Source organism: Hetaerina americana, unplaced genomic scaffold, assembly GCF_022747635.1.
Source record: "Hetaerina americana unplaced genomic scaffold, ioHetAmer1.1.p SCAF_8, whole genome shotgun sequence".
Taxonomy (NCBI): domain Eukaryota; kingdom Metazoa; phylum Arthropoda; class Insecta; order Odonata; family Calopterygidae; genus Hetaerina; species Hetaerina americana.
The window spans coordinates 72,515,147-72,539,851 of NW_027287427.1; the positions used below are offsets into that span (position 1 = coordinate 72,515,147).

The following is a 24,705-nucleotide window of genomic DNA, read 5'->3' on the forward strand; positions in this document are numbered from 1 at the left end:
TATCTACCTGTCAAGTAACCCTGGACCCCCTGAAGCTATCTTCCTCTATGTTATATTCTCCATATCTAATTTCTCTGCCATACAGTTTTTGTTTCAGATAATTTCTTCCAATTCTCTTGGATCTTTACTGGGGTTCAAATAATATTTTTCCTGTCCTATCTTTGATATTTTGCACCAATTTTCCCCTCTTAACTTCCTGATAACCTTGCTGGATAGTGCACCTATTTCACCCTTTACCTGTAGACTTGCCATCTCCTTAAACTGTTTTTTTCCACCACACTTATTTTGCTCTATTTGTTACAAGAGAAGGAAATGGAAGAATATAGCCATAGATTTAGTTAGAAGGAAGAATAAAAAGTTGAAGAACTGAGGTGGTAACGAATAGTACAAAATTATATTAGGTGTTATCATTTGATTTAAAGAGTCAAGTGATGGATTCAGAAAGGAAATCAATTATGTATTTGTACAGAAAAATACATTTAACATTTATTCACATCAGGGACAAATATTATATAGTGAGTAGTGACGTAAATACAGGAAAAAAACATTACATTGTGAAAATCTCAATCGATTAATGGAGCACTGATGGTAAAATCCTTGGTATTTCCTGTAAACAAATATTTATGAACCTATTATTCAAAATTTCAACAAACATCATGAGGTCCTTACACTTCAAGTAAAAGGTTTTTCTTATAAATAAGTGTTACATGTACCCTCAAATAATACCATGCATCAGTTATTGTCCTGTTATTTAAAACATAAGCTTATATAATGAAAATACATGAGTACTAACTATTTTTATCAAATACTCATAATGTAACAAAATAAGCATAGAGAGGATTAGGTTGATCAGGATTTAACTTCGTGGGATAAATGGAATTGGAAAACTCATTTTTCTAGGCTCAGCAGAGCAACCAACAAATCTCATATCATCTTCAAATACTTTCTTTTTGCAAAGTTAAACCATAATCTTAGCAGTTTTTATTAGGCTATGAATTGCAACTCGATACTAAAACAAATTTCATGTTCTTCGCAACAAATTTCAATGATCACTGGCACTTTTATCAAATACAATCCAAGTTATTTTTATTAATTTAAAAAGTAAAAACTTTTGTGAAGAAAAAAATGTTTCCCTATGAAATAAATTATCTTCTCATGAAATGTACGTGCACCTAGACTTATTTTTCCCATCAAGCCATCATTCATAATATTTTATAAACACACTTTTCCATTTATTATCTCCATAACTCTCTAAACTGAAGTAAATTTCAAATGCATCAGACACAATTACCATACTTCGACTTAAAACTTATTCAGTCAATATGTCCCACATGCATAAGGATGTGTCAACTTAAGCTAATTTTCTAGCATTGGAGTGTAATTCTTAGGAATTTCTGTGAAATAAAGCAAGTGCCAAGGTCATTCCACCATTTTTGTCTCATTATTCAATTAAGGAACGTTCATTTAAAACATTAAAGAGCTGCCTGACTTTTTCACATTTTGAAACATCCTGTTAACGGAAGCTTAATGAAAGCATCAAGCATGACCATCAACTTTATAAATAATTTAATTTAAATATTATATGGACATTTTTTACAAGGTGTTCAAGGTATCTGCCACAAACTTATGGGATGGACAAGAGAAACATCATATAATACATTGATAGAAAGGTACTGATTGCATTGACCCACTATTGGAAGAGTATTAAAGCTCACAACTCTCTAACAATCCATGGGTGTTTACATGTTTTGTCATTATTTTCTAAACGCTCATATTTTTTTACATGTAGCATTATTTTCTCCAGCACAGTTGTGATCTGCATGACACCAAATACACTACTGACCTTAGTTAGGGATATTCAGCTAGCTTGATTACATCAAGATGAGCTAACTACTTCAACTTATCACAGATTATGAAAATATTTGGCAACAAAATGAATGAACAATGCCTATATACCATGGTGTATTGTCAATGCCCGGCAGATAACTGAAGGGCATAAATGAGAATAGAGAGGGAATACTAGTTGACAGCTAAATCATCTAAAATATACTGAATGCAGAGCCATTATCCAACTGATTAATTAGGCCCTTGAAAAAATTGCAACAAATGAAAATGCTATCAGATTCCATTTTGTAAAATAAAACATCAAACTTTTTGATGCAGTAATTGAGACACTTTCCCATGAAGTTGTCAATGGAAGTATTAATGCCAATATGATACCTAAGTGGATAATAAATAAAAGCTATTGGTTTCAAAAATCTTTGGAATTTATTAAAAAGCTCATTATACATAGAAATGCATGGCCTTTATGATTCCCACCAACGTCAGCCTAAGTATGAAGTTCAGGACACCAATAGTTAATTTTTCCAAGTTTTTAAAGGTGCAAATTTTGGAAAAAAATTACTTTGTTATTATTAAAGGATTATTGAATAAAAAAGAAAAGCCAAAAATGGAGTTCTATTGAGTTTTTATGGCATATAAGTATCCCTTACTTAAATGAGACACATTTAGCAGTAATTTTAAAATGTCTGCCTCAAACATATTTTTAGTGACAACTAAAAAGACTCAACCTATGAAGAAATCTAACAAAGAGTGAATAGTCAGGTTTAGTTTTTTTTATAATACATAGAAGTCAAAAAGTAGTTGATAATCACAATGTTACTGATTTGGCCTTAAAAATTGCATTGATGCGGCAATATGAAAAAGAATGGCTGTAAATAGGATGTTTAATATTATGAATGTGTAGTTAGATTTACATGATTTTAGTGCAAGGGTAAATCAGAGTAGTGACTGCAGTTTCTCATACATTGAGAACAAAGATAATATACATGGAAAACAGAAAGTCTAAACAAATGAATAATGTTAAAACATAATACTTAGGCAATTATATTGCTAATTTCAATCATTAATTCATTCATATGGTTAATAAAAATGCTTAAATAATGTGTTTCAAATAGGATAATAGAAGCCAACTTATTACCAGTCAATGCTTTTCATTTCCTACAAATACGGTTTACTTCAAGCATGCATAGTCATGACCAGGGCGATTTCTGTATAATGAATTGAATCTTTGAATAAATTGGATTCAAAACCGATTTCTTATATACAGCACAATAATACAGCATTCTAATTTTTTTTAAAAGTAATAGAGCCATTAATTTAAAACATAAATACATCTCGGCAGAGCTCAAAAGGTGATGGCAAACTACCCAAATAAACCATTCTCAATTATGAGAAACATTACAATTTTTTTTGCACCTAACCTTCCTAATGCAAATGAAAGAATCTTCAACTCATAATCTAACTTTTCCATGACAGGCATCACTTGTTTCAAGCAAGGCCCTCTTACTCATGAGTTAATTGTAAGAAGAAATACTTAATGGAATTGCCTTACTCAAGTCTCAATTAAGCAAAGGCAAGTAAATTATTTTGGCAATAAAATAATTCACTTATATGCCATAAAATAATAACACTAAACTTGATGTTTAGTCTTTGGCAAATACAAATCTCATTTATTTTGTTTTTATTTTTCGTCGTCATGAGGTAATTTTACATCATCAGTGTTTGTCTACCACCCGCTAGTCAAGCCTACATAAAAACCACTACGTACATGGTGCAGATTTAATTCTCTCACTTCTGAATGTTCACTAACATACTTGAGATGTTCTGTAATGTTAAATGAAAATTCCTTAACAATAAACTGAAGAAGAAAACTCTAAAAACGTACAAAATTTCATTGGAAAAATATTCTTGTGATAATAGAAGTAATAAAATAAATAAATTTGTACATTAATAAAAATTTGACAGTTATCACAAAGTGGTAATGCTTCAGTTACAAGCAGCGGTGATCCTATGGGTTACAGGATCTCCAAATCGCAGTGCCGTATCTCTGGATGCTTTTCCTGAAAATTTTAGGGGTAAAAAAAGTTACTCTTATAAAACTTAAATTGTCTGAACATACTTCGTTATAAATCCATGCAGATTATGGAAATAAATTGCTTTAATGTGATTCGAATTCCCCAGTTTTGGGATGGGTTTGATTTTCTGTAACTAACTGTGAGGATTTGTTTCTTTATACAATTATACCAAAGAAAAGTCATTAATTTTAAGAGTTTAAAATTTGTAACACCTAATACAACATAAATACCTGATGTTTTTACTTAATTTCTGTGGTGGAATTCGGCATATTTCTCTTAAAAAAAACCTATCTATTCAGCTACAGATTCTCCCAATTGTATCCATGGCAACAATACAAACTTTTATACTATGCTAGATAAATAACATGGCATGAGTGCAGGAATGGCACTTTCTACACACACAAAAGATGCAGAAAAAAAAAATTAAAATTAACTAAACATTAGAAATGGGAAATAAAAAAAAAGGTGTGTATAGAAACTGCCGTTCCTGAAACACGACATCTTGTTTACTGGGAATTCTGTTTGTTGACATTGTTGCCATGGATATAACTGGGAACAATTACAAATAGCCAAGTAAAGAAAAAGTTTCAAATAAATGAGAAAAAGCTCTAATTCCATAATTGAAACAAAGAGATCAAATTTTTGGGAAGCTTTAGGAGTTTAACTTCACATTCCCCAATACTTTAAATATGTATATATTGAATAAAATGTTCCTGAAACAAAACAACTTGTTTGGAATTTGTATATCACTTTAGAGAAGTCAATCACAAACATTAAGTACACAATTCATGACAAATTTCAACTTTTAGCTATTTATTTAGTTACTGAAAGTGACTCTGACAAGGAATCCTGAAAATTTTCTTTTGATCGTCTAGATATCTAAACATTACAACCTCACTGGAATTATTTGTATGAGGGTCATCCGGAAAGTAGTACCCGTTCGTGAAATAAAGACACAAAAGTAAATATTAACAAACATAAAAAATTTTATTTGAAAGAGGATACTTTAAACTACTTCTCAACATAATCTCCAAGCAAATTAAGGCATTTGTCATAACGTGTGACAAGTTTCTGTATTCCTGCTGCATAGTCCTTCGCCGCCAGCTCATTGAGATACGCGAGGGACCCATCTTGCACAAATTTTTGCATAATGCAGATGGTGTTTAACAATTTCATGAACAATTGTTCGAGAAACATTGGGAAAATGCTCACAGATGTCATCAATTGTGACGCGCCGATCGTTCCTCACGAATTCGTCAACTGAGCTCACCAGTTGGTCTGTAATGACAGACGGTCTCCCCGAACGCTCATCGTCGTGTGTGTTCCCCCTCCCCATGTTGAAGTTGCGACACCACCGCCGAACAGACGACTCGTCCATTACATTGTCTCCATACACCTCCTTTAATTGGCGATGAATATCACATGGGCGAACGTTTCTTGCATTGAGGAATTTAATCACTGCCCTCACTTCACAACTGGCGGCGTTCTCAATTTTTTTAAACATTGTAAACAATCACAGAAACAACACAGGCAATGCTAGCGTCACGCAACTTGGCTCAGAGAAGGCAGACAAGCCACTGAAGCTATCTGACCTCGTCCAGCGGCTACTCGCGTCGTCAGCACTTCATGCGGCACGAACGGGTACTACTTTCCGGATGACCCTCGTAATAGATGATTTTTTCCATCTCACTTACATACAAAATGTGTTCACTATATATTAGTGCATAATACTGCTCTAGTATCATCTTCGTTCAGGGACATACATATGAACTTATTATGCCTTCAGAGAAACTTAACTCACACTCCATGAGAGCACACACTATCGATAAACTTTTGTGCACTCCACTTTAAAAAATCTTTTCAGATTTTTTACACGATTTATAGTCGAAATTAAATGTAAGCATAAAAAAGAAAATACTACTTACTCTCAATTTGGTTTCAATGCGATCTATTTCAGCACCTAACATGTCCACAATGTTCTCACCATGCTTCAAGAGAAAAGCTTCCATTTCATCAATATTTTGCATATCTTTCACTTCCTAATGTTAAAGCAAATAACAAAAAAAACATTAAATTTCAGAATAAAAACTAAATATACAAATAAAATAAGTAAAAAATATGGACAATTTTAGTATTACAAATATTGATTTGTATAGGAACTAACACAATATCCAATTGGGTATCAAACACTGTGACATTAACTATGCACAGTAATGAGACAACTACATTTCAAGTACAATTATTATAAATACTAAAATAAAAGAAACTGAGTAAGAGGTGGTTATTATCAAGGCAGGTTTAGTGCAAAAATTTAAGTTTCAAACAATAATGAGCATCAAAAAATCTGCAGAAAAAATTTCAATAGGATGAATAGGGTTAGTTGAGATACCATTTTCAAGTGAACTCATCATTAATGCACTCAATGGAACAGACACTAGGGAATCTTGATTCTTTTTAACTAAATATGCATTTGGAATGGGAAATAAAATGAAATCGGTACAAAATCCCTTTTTTTATATTGATTAGGATTACTTTTGCCACATTGTGATTAATGATGAGGGTAGAAAAAGAAACTTTGTTATGTTTAACAGTGTGATTGGTTTAAAAATTTAAAGAATAAACATTTCTTGCATCTATAGGTACTAGATCATGTCAAATGCCCCTGATTTGCAAAAAATAGCCATATTATTAATCCACAAGTGTAATCTACCCTTTAAAGAAGATCATAACTTCAAAATCACACTGCATTTCGAACTTTGACCTGGCTATTTAGTATTATGAAAATAACTCATGTATGTTAAGTAAATGACAAACCTCAAGAAGGGTGTTTAGATCTTGTTTATCCAAGTAAGAACGAGTTAGTTCGCGGCCATCAAAATCTACCTCTGCCTTGTATCTAACCAGAGAGTTACCCATGTCAATCCCTTTGACATCATATATTGCACGAATCATCACATCACTTTCCAGCTGGGAATTAATCACTTCCAGTCGATGCTGAGGGATTGATCTGAAAAGCAAGAGATTTTTTATATTAGTCCATTGCAAATGCATGCACATTTTAACCAAATTAAATCTTACTTATCCAAGTAAAAAATTAGCAAGATCATGCCATCAAAATGCCTGACTCTGCCTCATACCTAACCAGAGTTGCTCATGTCAAACCCTTTGACTAACAGCTCATAGTAAGATACACATCTACTAATAAAAGAGTTTTATATAGTGACCCAATCAACGAACTTTGATTTTCCACTCAAAAACATACATATGACTATTGTGAGGTATACATTAATAAAGCAAAAATTGTTGTCATTCCATCAACAGTTAATTCTCAAAAATTAAGAGCTACAATCATTTCTGATTTAATATAAACTATCATGACTTTAAAATAGTCTGTAAGAATAATTTATCATAAATATGATGGTATCTCTACTCAAGGTTGTAGTCCATGGAAATGTGGGGTCTTTTTCAGAGCTCATAAATTTGAAAGGAAAATGATCTAGTAGCAGTGAATTTAATTCTTATAAGAGGATCAGGTTAGTGCAATGCCCATTGATTTCCTACCCTGAGGGCTTGATTTCCAATCCTAGAGGTCACAGGATTTTTCAGTGTATCCTGAGCCATACTTAGGGCACTATGTGAAGAGCACTTCACCTGTTGAATAGAATGTTAAACTGCACACCGCTAAACATCTTACATTTGGAGAAGGCTAATGCCAATGGAGGGTTTCTCTCACCATTTTAATGAAAATCATACCACGAAAAAATAACTCCCGAATCCCTAATGATGCAAACTACCTCAGCTGTCTCCCCAAGTAATTATTATAACTGCAGTATTTCCCAGCCCATAAGACCGGCACATATATGCAATGCAATTTTTCAGGTTAGAATATATGAAAAATACTAGATAGAAAAGATCAAAGCATTTCGATGTTTTTGCTCAACAAGAAGAAAGTTGAATTGCTATAATACAAAATTAGTAGCTACATGTGTATCAATGTTTATTCATCGTAAAGCCCCAGAAATTCATCATCACTGTGCCAAAACATCTTTCAGCTGCCTTGTTTCCATGCCCTGAGGCATAATTCACGAATTAAAGTTTAAACACAATATTGTAAGACAATCTTTTCTCTCAAGATACCATAAGGTTATTATCATTTTTAATCTTCATGCATTGTTTAGTTTTTGTTCTTATTTTGATATTATCAAAATTCAAAGTGAATTGGGAAAAACTAATGAGTACATTGCAGAAAATAGGAATAGATTGGAGGAAGAGGAGGCTAATCCGCAACCTGTACATGTCTCAGACTGCTCAGGTTTGAGTGGGGAATGGGGAGTCCGGATGGGCAGTGTTAAGAAGAGGTGCAAGGCAAGGTTGCCCATTATCACCGTTGGTAAGAACTGGAGGTAGGAATGATAGTCAGTGGGGAATTCTTAAAATCAGTCAGGTTTGCTGATGACCAGCTTTAGTTTGTCAGTTGGCCAAGGGGTTGCAAGCATTGCTGAGTGATTTGGAAATTCAGTGCAACAGATATGGGATGAGAATCAATATTAATAAAACAAAGGTTATGCGATTCGCTAAAAAGAATGCAGGAAGAACAGTTTATGTATCTCAGAAATGTTTTGGACCAACACGGTCAAAGTAGTAAGGACGTAAGGCTATCAAGAAAAGATATCGAGTGTAGCTATGTATGGTGTGGAAACGTGGTCATTGAAGCAGGAGGATAGACATAGATTGGAGGCTTTTGAAATGTGGGTGTGGAGAAGAATGGAAGGGGGTGAAATGGACCGAGAAGAAAACAAATGAGGAAGTACTTGGTATGGTAGGCGAAGAGAGGGGTTTGTTGGGAGAAATCCTATGGAGGCAGGAAAAATGGATGAAGGGTGTATTGGTCGGCACTGGGATGTTGACGACTGTAATAGAGGGGAGAATGTTAGGCAAACGAAGAAAGGGCAGGAACAGGATATTGATGTTGGATGGGATGAAGGGAGGAAAGAATTACTTGGAAATGAAGAGGGACCTGATGTAGAGTAGGCTGCTGGATTGTGTTTTTATTTACAGTTGATATTTCTCTAAATATCATTGAGTCCCCTGAATTCCATCTCTAAGTAGTTTCACTGTAGGGAAAAATAGTGAAACTGGTTCTTTTGGTATGTAGAACCTCCTCAAATTTACATGAGCCCAATTGTGAGATAGTAGAAAATATTCCACCATTGCATTTTCTTCTGTATGTTTCTTTTAATGGAAGACTGAGTCTAATGAAATAAAATTTATCTCCACCATACCTTCCCACTAGAGCAGCAGAATTGGAATAAATGATGAATGATGCGACAGCCCCTAATATTCCACCCACAAGAAGGGAACCCATGGCATCAGGTATAGGACTTCCAAGGGCTACACTTAGGGCCATGCATGATCCAGCCACACCCACACTAATCACAGCAGCAAAGTCCTCCATTAGCACCACATTTACACTTGGATCCTGGCCACGGAGAACTGAAAGGGAAATTTAAAGACAAGCATCAAAAAACTGCATTTAGTACCACACTGGAAAACTATATTTGTCATTATAAAGCTCCGGTTATGACAATATCATTTCAGATTTTAAAAATCCATAAGTTGATTGATGACTTCATTCATTAAAATAATGAAAATTCATATCAATTGAATCATAGCTACATATTCATAAACTTGCAAAACAAATTTATCGACACAGCGTAAACGTTAATTGGCAACTATAATTGACTAGCAGTATAGATGGAGGAAAAGTTGAGAGTGATATAATGTAAATGCCATTATTGAGGGTAGAATAGTGCAGAAGAGGGAGAAAAAGATGTGGAATTTTAAACTGAAAGGACGAGGTAAGAAGTGTCTGGATCTGATCAGTATAAGACAGTACAGCAAAAGATAATAATGCAGTAACAGTTTTAGAAGTGCCAAGTTCTTTTGAAAATAAAGGGATTTTGTTTTAAGGTCCACCCAAAAGCTAACTCTATTCAAAACACAACTAAAAAATGATTGAATACCAACCATATTCAGTGAAACTCATTCCGCAAGCCAATGCTCCTTTCCTGATGGAATTCACTGCAACAAGCAGAGTAGCTCCTTCTGACACTAGAGAACCTCCTAAAATAAAAAATGCCTGAAAAAGGAAAACAAAAATATAATAACATGACGGGATTGAATTATATTTTCAACCATTCTAATGGCTACTCAATGATGCCTCTGAGAAGATCACAGATATAAAATCTGAAAGATCAAATGAAAAAAAAAAGATCAAAAATATTACTAGGTATTCAGTCTTGAAATGAGATCCACGTATATGAACTGGTGATACACTTTGACATCATCAGATAAAATTTATTTGGCATTAGAAAGAGAGAAAAAGATGTTTAAACTTCCTAATCAGATGTTAGCTGGAAAGAATAGGAAAGTGGAGATCATATCAGAAAGCTTACAAATTTTCTTTGGCCAATTACAAAGTAAGTGCAATGCAGACATAATGAATGGGGAAAATGTGATGTTTTATCAAATGATATTTTAAATATTAGGTAATCTCCATACAGGGTTTAAAAAATAAAATTTTATACTTCTCCATACTTGTGAAATGCTGGGGTGGGGTTCAATGACATCTTAAAAACTAATATTTATTAATGAAAGATTAAAAAATCTAGAAAATGCCATTTTTTTATCCTTCCAAAATGATTACCTAACAGTTTGGTGCCTATTGTTCTGACTTAAAACTGGAAGGTTTCAGGTTAAAATCCTGGTGATAAAAATTTCTTTTGTGATATTTGAATCCCTTTTTGGGGTGCTATGCGGAGAGCACCTCAAGTGGAGAATTCCATACGTCGGACGAGACATTGAACTGCAGACCTCTTGGTGCCTTTCTTTATCCAAGCTGACTAATACCAATAATGCCCGGTTTCTGTCTACCCTCCCCTGATTTCTTGCCCTTAATGATCTCAGCTATCAATCACATTCCATAATAACTAAAACTAGTAGAGACTTGACATTTTTTCCTTAGAGATGGAAAAGTGAATGCATTAAAAAGAATACTTATTGGTTTCACACCAAGAGGGACCAGGTTCAAATCCTGGTGATGGAAGAATCTAATGTGGTATACCAGCCCCTACTTGGGATTCTAAGGGGAGAGCACCTCAGTGGAGTATTCTGTCTGTCAGATGATACGCTAAACTGTTGACTCCTTAACAAATTTTGTTAAGAGTACACTAATGCCAACACGAGGTTTCTCTCCATATTCCCTGAACATTTTACCCTTCCCAAATTACCCACCAATCCCTAATGGTGCAAATGACCTTCCCTAATAACCAGCTACTATTGGTGCAAGTGGCAAATGAGTAACAGTCAATATAAGGATTTTGTTGAGGGGGTTGCATATACATAACAAATTTCTAAAATTCAAAAGGAGGATATGAAGAAGAAATGCCAGCGAAGCACATATAGAAATTCACATTTCATTAAACCAATTTAAATGGTAGTAATAATACATGGTTATTGGAAATAAATGCCAAGTTAAGTGAAGAAGAGACTCTAAGTGATCCTATGACATGTCATTGCAGTATGAGTATTTTTACTTAAAATCATCTAGTCTCACACAGCAAATAATTCAGAACTTTAATTAATTATTAAGGGTTTGATTTTTTGAGAAATTATGAAGTTGATGAATTATACGTCTGCATAAGAAAATATAACATTTTCACAAAACAAGGTGCTGCAATTGAGGGCTAAAAAAATCATTTTTTCAATAAATTAAATAAAAAGGAGACTTATTTGAAGATGACAGGATTCAGAATTTACAAATAGAATTATTAATTGACTTTATGTAGATTGACATTCCGACAAATAACACAAAGATATGGTTGAAGAGTTCAGTTTCAAGAAATTACAAAAATGTACACATCCTTACCCAATAGAAAGACTCCATAGGAGATGGATGAAGTAGTCCTGTGATACCATGGTATATTGACAATCCTGTGCCAACACAAAAAATTCCCACTCCAGAAACTAAAGATGCAACATATTTCATGTTACTATAGCCATAAGGATGGTAGGAATCCGCACCCTTCAATTAGTTGGGAATAAAAAAAATGATGAAAACATTACATAAATAACTATGTAAATCATTTAGCATGGAAAAAATAATTGAATGACATTACCTGAACAGACTTATGTATTCCATAAGCCAGGATTAGCTGATTAATTGTATCAGCAAGTGAATGAATACTTTCTGCAAACATACTATGTGATCCCGTGTATAACCAAGCAAATAATTTGAACAGGAAATTACTAGCATTTCTAAGGAGAAAAGAATACATTTTTACAGGAAGAATTGCTAAAATTTTATCTCATAAACAATACACAATTTTTTTCAATGTCACAATGTTTAATGCTACTGAAATCCCACTGAAATATAATGATGTTGGATTTCATTTTTTTCATTTAAACTAATTTTTATATCTAACACAATTCCTTGCACAGGATGTTTTGAATTCAACTTTCCTGTTATGAGTATTCATTATTCCAGAAATCATCCCTGCTGTCCAATAGAAATGAGAACTGCAGATTTCTCAATTAAAGGCTCTATGCTGTTCCAAAATGACCGGTCACCTCAAATACTAAATTCTATTGTCTAGAATAATTAATGCATGGAATTTATTCCCAGGAGACCAGGTCATGCTCATCAGTAGTGGGTTGAGGGGAAGCTACAGTACAACTGCCAAAAGGAATGACTTTTCATTGACAACAACATGCAATAATGTGAAATTGCTGGAAGTTTTGGATTAAGGGTAAAAAAATTAAAGGCACAAAATTCGAGGTCACTTTCAAAACAACCATCGATTTTCCCGATTCCGAAAAAAGACTCTTCTTACACCTAATACGGCCCACATTAGTAAATGATAGGCGACAAGGATTTAGCTGTAATGATTTGGCTATTCTTCTACATCTCATTCAACAAGGCTAAACACTTTGGTAATTGACTGATGGTTAATATTTTGTGCATAATCGCGGTATATTTTTGTTGTTAACTAATTAAAATAGAAATCATTTTTCTGAAATTTTAAACTTTAACATATAGACGAACAATCGAGCTTGCACAGAACCCCGGAAAAGTTCCAGGAGATACGAATCTTATTACATCTACTCCATGCAGTAATATAACTTACTGCTGCAGTATCACATGTACTTCCAGAAAATATATAATGAGATGAGACAAAGTTGGAAGCCACTAGCCCCCTTCTAAAAAAAATAACTTACATGGCAATGGCTGTTAACACAACTCTCCCAGATGGACCAAGCAATCCTTTATCGCCCAGTTCTTTTTTATACTGCTCCCGCCTGAAGTCTTTGAGAACTTGTTTGACAGTGAAAATGCCTAAATTTATTGGAAAGTTAAAAAAAATTATCATGTTGTCAAATAAAGATTGTTTACTTAAACAATTAATTTCACTAAAAACCTCACGGCGAAATTACTGAATACATAAAACTTACTTTGTTGATATCTTTTCCTGTCAAGTTCTCTTTTGGCTAACTCCTTCTCAAGAGCTTCTTTGGTTTTCCATACCTCTAATGCTCTAAAGTGTAAAATAAGTAGAAAATAGTGTGAATTCATGTCGAGATTAAACTTTACTTAAGCTAATACCTCACTAATAAATAGTTGCACTGGTACTAACTTGGATTCCACATCCCTCCTCCAATACACTGTGATAGGTGGTTCTGATTCATAAGGTGACCGTCGTTTTATTTTTCTTAAACTCTCCAAATCAGAAGGTTTTAATAAAAAATCTGACATTGCTCTCACAGGCGTTATGAAATTTCTTTCTAGAGAGGTTGAACTTAGATCTACCCGTAATCTCTTTTTTGGTGGGACTGAAAAAATCAGGCGGGATTCACATTGAAATTAATTCAAAATTTGATGTACATTTTGGACTTCAATAGATCATCAATAAAAATCACCTTTGGGAGTTTCTTTTTTAAGAGGAGATACTTCATCCTGTAATCGCGAAGTTTCCTCAGCGTTTTTCAACCCAGCACTGCACCGTAAATAACACTTATGAGGGTAAATAGAAACTACGGTTGTTTTAGACCGAGGCAACGCTGAAACAAACCCTCGAATGAATGAGCGTACCTGTCCCTTGGAAAGCACTGGAAAGAAAATTATACTGGTTGAAAAAACTTACAGCATTTAAAGTCGATATTATTAACTGTCCTCAACAATTACCATTGTAAACATTCACTGTCAAGAAGGATTTGTTTATATGTTTACAGGTATTCTGGCATGCAAGCCTTGCCAAAATACCTGACCTATGCAACATTGCTTGGTAAAACTATAAAAAATAAGAATTAAGTAGGTTTAATTTCTTCGAGATATCATTTCTGTATTTTTGGTTATTTCCTTGAAAAGTAGTAGAGAACTTTGTTGAGACACTCATCTAAAACTCTAAAAAAACCGAAGATAACATTCCCTCACACATAGGTAAAGAATCACATCATGTCGTTCGCCAATAGCGTGAGGGCGACACGGGCAATAGGACCACATGACCGACTTAATTGTTTTATATGTGAAGGTCACTCGTGATCTTGGTTGCTAGGTATTCTCATCTTTGTTTACTCTGACGAGCTGAGAGCGCTGTTAGAATTGAAAATAACAAGGTGTGAAATAGGGTAAAGAAATGTGCGTAGAGTTTCCGTTGGCATGTATTAGTCTTTTATTTTCCAAAAGAGAAGTAACTAGGCCTAATTAGGTTGTTTTAACTCGCCTGTGTTAAAGAACTCCTCTCTAAGGACTTAAGCGTGTATGTCAACGTTCATACAACAGTTTTACAGTATTTCGTGCTCTATCTTGCAGTGCGAATTTATTTACTGCATGTCATTTGGAAAGAATAACTTCTATACGTATGCATTTTTAGCTTGAGTAATACTTCATGGGAGAAGAATTATGTGTCTTGTAAGAATGATCAGAGTCTTAGAGTGACGTTAACTTAATGTCAAAATCGCGAAAAAATACCGACATATAGCTATTACTTTGCTCGCTTTATTTGAAAATTACGTATGAGGTCATCAGATTTATGGATCAAATTGTGCATTTTAATTGGATTAGTCGTGGTTGTGACTTGGCTTACATTATCTGGGATTGTTAAAACTCCAGACAGTGAAATGGGAAAGGTAAATCTAAGACTTGCTAGTTTATCAAGTCCAATAACTGCTGGGATGTGGAGAGATATATTTTGTATTCATTATATTATTTTATCTGAATTAGGACATGTGGGCAGCGGAGGAAGTGAATTGGAAAAATGTTAACTTTTACCAGTACCCTTTACCAAAAGAGGTAATGGACGGAAAAGAAAAAGTCATAGTAAAATCTCTGAAGGTTAATGTAATGGTAAGTTTTTCCTTTTGTCTGTATCATAAGTTGTAAACTATGGTTTTGTGATACAATCTCAAGAAAGTTATCACGGGACTGTTTAAATGACAGCAAGGAGGAAAATAATGCTAATTCAACTGGCTAATGGAAATTTGAATCTGTAAATGTATTTAACTAGCAATGAAAACTTCACCCAATGGAAACATATTGTGGTGCTGTACCTATATGCCACCCTATAGGGTGGTTGAAATACAAAATTGTTACATTCTCGATGCTCGAAACAATCCGTATCCTTATAATGATAAGCATCTTCATCGGGAGGACTGGGTATTTGCATACCTGTATTAAATAAAGCTTTTTGAATCTAATTAGGCGAACCCTTACTTGATAGAAGAGCAGTTAATGTGTGGTTACTTAATTAATCTTACTTCTGTCAGGGTGCTGTAATGTGTGATGACCTCCACCGACAAAGGCCTCGGTTTGTTTCTACCCATCGGATAATATATTTGGCTGTGATTAATTTCAAATTACATGAATGTCAAAGTAATTTTTAAAGAAATTCGACTCAGGCATTTAATTAATCAGGGATACATGAGATTGACTCTGAGAGAAGACGTAAAGGCAATTGTTTTCATTTGACCCTTGCCCTTTCCAGTTTAGTCATACTATTTTGCTCCTGCAGTCCTATTAGCGATGCTCATACAACATTTCTCAGCGATTGTAACAATGAATTTCATGTGTATTCATTTTATTCCACGAGAATGTATTTTTTGACATATTAAAACAAAGCATGTATATATTTTTTTAAAGAACATTGATGTTCATTATCGAGAGGCACAGTGCCCTGAAGGAGTCCCATCCACTGGACAATCCGTCCTCTTGCTTCACGGTCAGAGATTCTCTTCTAAAACATGGGAGGATTTGGGCACAATGCACATAATGGGTGCCCTGGGTCACAGGATGGTAGCTGTAGACCTACCAGGTATGGTATATGTCAAATACACTCTTTTCCTTATGCTTGTGGCTTTTTGCATCACAAAATCTCAAAAGTTTGTTTGTGGATGAGAAATGTACAGAAAATTACTCATTCCACTAATGACTTGTTTCATTTGCAGAATGGCATGCTTAGCCAGGATATTATCCAAATTATATTGCGTTTGTGCTATTTTCACTCTAAACAGATTCTTAAAACTTTTGTTTTCTTTCTTTGCCACTTGTGCTTGTAATTCTAACCATGGCAGCTTTTTGATCGCCATTCAATGCTATTGCAGTGCTTTATTACAGGAATCAATAGTTTGCTTTTGCTCTGCTTTTTGGTTTTTTCAATCATCATTCAACTGATTGTATTTTTATGTCCTGTCTGTGTTTCCTATCTGTCCACGCCATGATTCTGTTTAATGTCCAGTGCCTTTAAAATATTAAACTCCCAATAGCGTTGAGAATACTTATTATTAGCTTTCAGAGTATTTATTTAATCAAGTATCATTATTTGCAACTTCATTGCTACCCATTTTCTTGTTTATTCAGGCACAATAATAAATGTTTGAAATTTAAATCGCAATATGAATTGTTACAACAAAAAAAACGGACATTTTCTCTAATTTTGTCACTTTCATATTCAAATTAATCCAAATCTGACTGATGAGAACAATGTTTTGAGTTTGTATTTGCTTCTAAATGAACCAAAACTGTATATGAAGGATGTATAGGGCAAGTTTGATAAATGCATTGCTGATATATTGGGTGAGCTATGGTGGGAGTAGTGGAATATTTTGCTACCATCCAAAAATTTGAATTGGGAGATTTTTGTTTTGGTTTCACAGGCGTGTAGACATCTGGATATCTGTTGAATACAAATCCGAACTTGATTAGGTTAGGTCAAAGGGCGTGGGGAAAGGATATTTGCTTACTGTTTATGTTCTTACGGTTTTCCAAAATGAAGGCCAACAATTGAAAATGCAAATTAATTAGTTGGTGAAGTAGTTGGTAGAACTAATTCACGAAAAAAGTAGTTTTTTACCTTCTCACTTTGTACCAATGCTTCATGTTGCTAATTATAAGTTTTGAGTCCAACATCAGTTAGTCAACATACGTCTTCTGGTGTTTTTGTCATTGGGATAAATGAATTTGTATAGTGTGATAGCCTGGATTCCATCAGAGATTTCCTAGCTTTTGTATTTAATTTTTGTTTAACACTCAGTTCCTGGGAAACATTAATTCAAGTTTTCTTAATTTTTCATAGTTTTTCTATGCATCTCATGTTTAATTTTCTTCATGTACTGTTTCACTCTTCAAAATACTAGTTCACTTGATTACCATCTACAGTCTTGTTGTTGAAAAATAAAATACTACATTTGCCATACTCACCAAAAAATCACATGTTACTCATTTTCTTTGCTTTTTACGTATTCCAACTTCACTTTTGACTTTGGTATTCCATAGGAAACATTCACTCTTATCAAAACTGTGTTTTCCTTCTTCTAGGTCATAGTTTCCAAAATTAAATGTTGAAACTCCCAAGCATTATTTCTGGATTCACTATTCATTCTTGTCATTTTCATAAAAGTCTAAGGTTACATTTCCTTTCTAAACTAGTAGTAAATGATATATATTTCAATACCTATTCCAGGTTTTGGGGAGACAAAAACGTCTTATTCTGGCAATCGCAGTTCATTTCTTTTTGAACTGTGTTCTGCTCTGGGACTGCTTACTCCACTCATTGTATCCCCGTCAATGAGTGGAGCGTACTCGATTCCATTTTTGGCAAGCCATGCAGACAAGTTCAGTGGATATTTGCCTGTTGCTCCAATTGCTACAGAGAAGGTTTCCAAGGCAGCATTGGAAACTGTTCAAGTGAGTAGTATATGTTTTATCAGTCATTGTATTTACTGGTACTGTGTGATAGTGTTTTATATCATGCTGTGTTTTTTTGACAGCTCCTATTTACATATATGTATGTAAATGTATTTTGCCTTTTATCCTTGTCTTACGACAATGTTTACTTTTAATATTTTGAGCCTTTAGGATATTTCTGCCTTTTAACTTCACTCTTTTGAGCAGGAATATAAACTTTGATGGAATTAAAATAATGGTTGCTTTTAGTGAAATATGATGCTAATCAAATGATTAGTTTCACCTTGAGATAAGATTGTAATGTTGAAGGGAATCATGTTGGTGTGGTTGATAGGGTACTGTACATGTTTATGATAATGCACTGTACTGTGCTTGTATTCCGAACCTGAAAGCTTGGATTTGAATCCCAGCAGTGGCAGAACTTTTCAATGTTATCCCTATCCCTGCTTGGGGCATCACGTGAAGAGTATCTCTATCAGTGTCATTCAAGTCATTCCTCCATCGAATGGGGCGCTAAACTGTATAACCTTATGTAGCTTTTCATTAAGAGTGAGCTGATGCATATTCTAGGTTTCTCTCCACCCTTCTTCCATCCCCTGAAAATCTACTTCCAATAGATTACCTACACATTACTGACCTCTGCTGTCGGTCGCCTCCCATAATGACTACTACTGGTCTTGATGAAGCTTGCTGAATTCAAAAGAATTGAGATCACATTATTTTACGGCTATGAAACTAGAATAATGCATCAAGATTGAAAGCCAGGCAATATCAGTTGGGAAAATGTCTAAGAGTTGACTATGAATACCAGCCTAAGGGAGCTTTCAACCAGAGTTGCACTGTGAACCTGATTGGGACCCTTTTTCTTGGTCTCATTCCTTCCCCCTCCTACTTTCTTTGTGTTTGCCCGGTCTGCTAAATAGGACTCGTAAATTAAGTGAAACTAAAAATCCTTGACTTGCGCATGGTCATGATGGGAGAATGAGTTTGCAGTAAACCAGAAATATCCACAGACTGTTGTTCATTGCTGTAATTCATTCAGTAAATTTTGTGGTTGAGGCAAATGAAACTTTGGATAAACTCAGGTGTGGTTGATTTCATGATAAATTTTGTGTAAGTTAATGCATGTTGAACATTCTAAAACTTGTGTCTTAATAAGTTTCAATCAACAACCATATGATGAATAAAATTTGGTTGTTAAACATATTGAGTAATGTCATAACATATACTAGAATTTTAATGAAGACTTGATTTTTAAACTGTTCCACAATGGGTCTGCTTACTCCACTCATCTAAGTTTTTTACTTTCTTACATATTCACTGTATGAAAATGAATTTAACATAATTCAATATGCAGTAGACTGTAATGTTATGCCGGAAACTGTTGTGAGGCAATCTAATCACCAAGTTTCAGCAAGGCTTAATCTTAGCAGGGACCCACTTGCTGTATAAGCTTGGTTTTGGTTTTGTCTGTTAAGATTGTGGTCTCTATACAATGCATTTCAGATGAGTCCGGCACAAAGAAATTCTCCACCTTATGTATAAATCTGAATGAGCCTTTAGGCTGCTTTGTTTGCCTCTATTATGCATGTCTTGATCTCTAATAATGACCAGAATAATTTTTTAGTGTACTTGGTCCTTTTAAATTGTTAATTTTGGATTGTTGATTTTTGTTTGGTGTTTAAAGTTATTAAATAAAGGAATTTCCCTTTCTGGACCTCCCAAACTAGTCATGGTCATGGGTAGTATATCTGGATGTGATGTTGTGTACATTCATTATTTTTCATTTTGCCAAAAGCATATTTTTGCCCCTTCATTTCTTGAGTATGTATGTATTTGTTAATGTTTCCGAATTATTGTTTTCTTCTTCTCTTATTTTAATATGTCTCCCTTTCTGTGGCATTCATTGATTTGTGCCTCATTCTCCTTTTATTTGCTGTGTTGTAGCTCTTGTGTCGGCCATTGGGCTGTGAAGATGCCATGCAATAGAAGTATATGACAAATAGTTTTGCAAATTCAAAAAGATATTCTTAGACTTTATTACCCACTGTTCCATCCCTCATGCATTTTTTGATAAAAATATGGTAATTTTGATATGATTCCCTTTCAAGCTCATTTGTGAAGTCTATATATTTATGACTTTCATAATAAGTATATGAAACATATATTTTATAAATTACATGAGGAATCTTCATAGATGGCTATTTTGTTTATTGCCTGTATCACTTACTGTGCCCCGTTTCTGACAAAATATTGTTTAAAAATCATGAATTGTTCCATCCAACCCACTATGTTACTCCTTACTTAAATGCATAATTTAGCCAATGCACTTCTTGCTTTTTCCTTCTTTCCAGAAGTCAATGTGAATATTTGTACCAAGCTTCTCTGTTAGATCTCATGAGTTTTATGCTGCATGTCAACTTCCTCCAGCCTAAACTCTTCTTCTTCATTCCATCTAAAAAGAATATCCTGTTTCTTCCTCTTCCTTACTAACCCAAAAATCCTCCCTCTACCATGGTCTACCCATCTCACTGACTGGCAACATCTTCTCTTTCAATTTTTTCTGCCCTCTTTGATTTTCATGCAACTTCCTCTCTTCTGACGCCACACAATACTTTGTAATTTGTATTCTTTTCTCTGTCACTTATTTTCTCCATTCTCTAACCAATAAGTGATGATCTTTAATTGGGTATACTCCTGGGAAGCTAAGCATACGAGGTCGGTTCAAAAAGTATCGAGACTTTAGTGTTTTTTCAGACAATATTCATTTATTCATGAATATCTATTTTGTCAACCTCAAAGAAATCCCCATTAGATGTTATGTACTCGTGCCAACGGTTTTTACAATCCTTGAAGCACTTCAAAAAATCATTTTTGTGATCTAGTTCAGCTCCTCCTTCAATGCAGTTTTTATTTCATCAATCGTAGTGTAGCGTCATCCTTTCATGGGCCTCTTAAGTTTTGGGAAGAAGAAAAAGTCCCTTGGGGCCAGATGTGGGGAATACAGTGGCTGGGGCATCATTAGAGTGTTGTTTTTGGCCAAAAATTCATGCACAAGTAATGATGTGTGAGGAGGGGTGTTGTCATGGTGCAAAAGCCAATTTTTGTTCTTCCACAAATGCGGGCATTTGTGGTGGATTTCTTCGCGCGTATTGCGCATAACTTGCAGGTAATATTCCTTATTTACCGTTCTACCTTGTGGCAAGAACTCATGATGCACCACCCCTCTGTAATCGAAGAAAACTTTCAGCAAAACTTTCACATTCAACCGAACTTGGCGGGCTTTTTTCGGTCTTGGCTCATGCTGCATCTTCCATTGGGATGATTAAGCTTTGGTTTCCACATCATAACCATAAAGCAGTCATGTTATTCGTCACCAGTTATGACCCTCTGGAGCAAATTTGGCTCGTCGTGGACAAAGTCCCAACACCTCATTAGCAATGTTAATGCGTTGCTGTTTTTGGTCGAAACTTTGGTACAAATTTCATGGCAACCCATGTCATGCCCAAATCATTGGTAAAAATCGAATGGCATGAGCCAATCGATATGTTTAGGCCCTTATAAACTTCTCTAACAGTGATTAGATGATTGGCCAATAGTATTTTCTTCACTTCATCAATGCTTTCATCTGTTGTTGACGTGCTCAGGCGTCCGGTACGGTCTTCGTCGTTCCCATCTTATAGGCCCTCTGAGAACATTTTGTTCCACCGATAAATGTAGATGCGGTCCAAGGTAGCTTCTCCATATGCCACAGTCAACATTCAGAATGCATCCGCTCACTTAATTTCGTTTTTCACACAAACTTTGGTACAGATTCTTTGATCCATTTCTTGGATTAGGCAAAAATCGAAAACAAGCCAATACATGTCCAAGCAAAACAAATGTCTACAATTAACTGAACATTCAAAATGGCTGAACTTTTTGGCATAAGTGAGAGACATGAGTACCAACGTAATTCCACAAAAAAATCAAAAATCAAATATACCTACGGAAATTCAAAATTCGCGATACTTTTTGAACAGACCTCATATTAGCGACATGACTAGGCCTGAGGCTTCTTAAAAGAATATTGACTGATGTGTATTTGATTCATTTAACCACATTCATTTATGTGCTTCTGTTAGTTTTCTGTCTTGTGATTCTGATTACAGATTTGAATACTCGCTGATAATTATTGTCTATTGTAAATTTCTTCTTTTTATAGGTGCCCACACTCATCCTTTTTGGGAGCAATGATAATGTGGAGCATGCAAAGAAGTCAAAGGAGAATTTACAGATCATTCCCAAGAGTCAATTGGTGGTTTTCGAAGGAGCAGGACATGCTTGTTATTTGGATGAACCTGTGAAGTTTCACACTGTTCTCTACAATTTCTTGAAATTGTTGAGAATTTGATGTTGCAATAGCTATAGGTAATGGTCACGTGATTTAAAGGAAATATTTCCTTGTTCTGGTTAGTATGGTGGTCTTAAAAATATGTTGTTGGCATCGTCATGTTTTCTGTGATGCTGACTTGGGTTTTGCTATTGTTGTCTAAGGGAGAGTAAGGTTTCTGTTTTGTAAATTTTCATTTGTGACTGGCACAAATCATCTGTAGCTAGAATTTCACAGTCATTCCGCTCAATCACATATTTTAAGTAAGTAGTGGTCCACTCTGTCATAATTTCTGTGGTCATTGTTAATGTTTCATTTCATTTGTTCATTTAATCCATTGGTTAAATGTTATTTGGATTTATGAAAGTATTAATTGATCTTTATCCCCTGCAAATGCCTGGGTAAATTCAACAATCTTTTGTCAGTCTAAGACTATGCCAATTGGATTTGAATTATGAGTACCTGATTTTCATTGCCTCAAAATTGGTTTCTCATTTGCAACATGAAGGTTTGGTGATTGGTAAACATTTTGGAATTTTTTTTTCCACTTTCAACCATGTCGATGTGCCTAAAGGAAGTTTTTGTACTGTATGCATAGAAATTTCCTTCATATTGAATGATGTGATATTAATGCGTAGAAGCAACATGGCATAATTGAAGCTTTACTGAGGTTTGCTTATCTGAGGAAATTGTGGCACAAATATGTTGTTAAGTAAATGAACACAGGGTGTAGATCTGGTAGCGTTGAGATTTAGAATTTGTGTAGTCAACACTATCTTTAAGAAAATGAATTTGCAATGGTCACTGGCTCAAATTTGTGAAATCTCATCTTCTCAAATCTCAAAAATTCCACACTTCTGTGCATATAAGACTGGCTTACAAACAACAATACTTACATTATAGCAGTGTTTCTGTGTTTTTGTTTGCAAGTGCTGACTTCATTTTCATTATATATACACACATATAATATATATATATATATATATATATATATATATATATATATATATATATATATACACACACACACACACACACACACACACACACACACACACACACACACACACACACACACACACACACACACACACACACACACACACACACACACATATATATACATATATAATCATATATAATAATGGGATAACACAAATAGAAAAGAATAGCAACATTTAAAAGAACACTCACATGGTAAATTGTTCGAGCTTTTGTCGGCCCTCTCAGAGGCCTTCTACAAGTGAGACTGCTATTATATGTATATTATATATATATATATATATATATATATATATATATATATATATATATATATATACACACACATACATACACACACATACATACACACACATAGATGATTTCGTCAACATAACACGGAAGTGCCGAATAATAAATTGGATAGCAACAAACAATAAAGAAACACATAAAAAGATCACTCATATTATTTCTTGATCATTTCAATGGAATTCTGCTCCGTATTCATCCGAAGATAAAGAAGTAATGACTGCTGAAATAGTAGAGGTGATGGGTGCGAGAGAAAGGGAAGGGGGCCAGGGGAAAGGGAGAACAGGAGGCGGAGGAGGGGTGAGAGAAATGGTTGGGGAGAGGAAAGGGAGAGGAGAGGCTAGAGGGGAGCGGAGATAGGGAAGGAGGGAGAGGGAGGAGGTGGAATTGGCACAAAATCGGAAAAGAAAACAATCTGCTCACCGCAACTATTGCAACATCCAAGACCCAGGTTTCAAATTACAAAGTCATGATCAAGATCCTGCAAGTCGAAACAAGGGCCACGCACACCAAAACTCATGTGGAAAAACAAAGTATTCAACTCTCTGCTATGCATCGCTTCCACAAAGTAACAATTTTAGGCCATTCCCATCTCAGTGAATGACATTGAGGCCCAGATGCTGATAGGCCATACAGAGGTAAATGAATGCCTTTTAAAGAGTTTTTAATTCTATAGGGTTATTGGATATGGGAAGGGATGCTAGGATGAAAACATTGTAACACTGGTTGAAAGGGGTATTATGATGGGAAGCATGTTTAGGGATGGGGAGACCCACGAATGGGGAGGAGGGATTGCACGAGGTGCGGTGGTTGTTAATCTTAAGGTTCAGTGGTGTGGAACATTGGCCCATGTAAAAGGCCAGGCAGAGTTTACAGGTTAGAAGATAAAC

The 24,705-nt window shown here is 34.8% G+C and overlaps 2 protein-coding genes across 2 annotated transcripts; one reads left to right on the plus strand and one right to left on the minus strand.

Moving 5' to 3' along the window:
- Positions 1-475: 475 nt before the first annotated feature.
- On the minus strand, positions 476-14,445 carry ZnT49B (Zinc transporter 49B). Its single transcript, XM_071596463.1, has 12 exons — positions 14,158-14,445; positions 13,893-14,081; positions 13,610-13,805; positions 13,428-13,510; positions 13,194-13,311; positions 12,095-12,233; positions 11,845-12,000; positions 9,945-10,056; positions 9,200-9,410; positions 6,732-6,924; positions 5,843-5,956; positions 476-3,902 (listed from the first exon to the last, which is right to left on the minus strand). Exons 1-12 carry the CDS (start codon positions 14,249-14,251, stop codon positions 3,858-3,860), a joined length of 1,650 nt encoding a protein of 549 aa, XP_071452564.1. The 5' UTR covers positions 14,252-14,445; the 3' UTR covers positions 476-3,857.
- Positions 14,446-14,606: 161 nt separating this feature from the next.
- LOC139697719 (putative protein-lysine deacylase ABHD14B) lies at positions 14,607-23,433 on the plus strand. The gene is made up of 5 exons (XM_071596544.1): positions 14,607-15,101; positions 15,196-15,318; positions 16,111-16,282; positions 17,930-18,153; positions 22,358-23,433. The coding sequence occupies exons 1-5, from the start codon at positions 14,988-14,990 to the stop codon at positions 22,544-22,546; spliced, it is 822 nt and encodes a 273-aa protein (XP_071452645.1). The 5' UTR covers positions 14,607-14,987; the 3' UTR covers positions 22,547-23,433.
- The last annotated feature ends 1,272 nt before the right edge of the window (positions 23,434-24,705 follow it).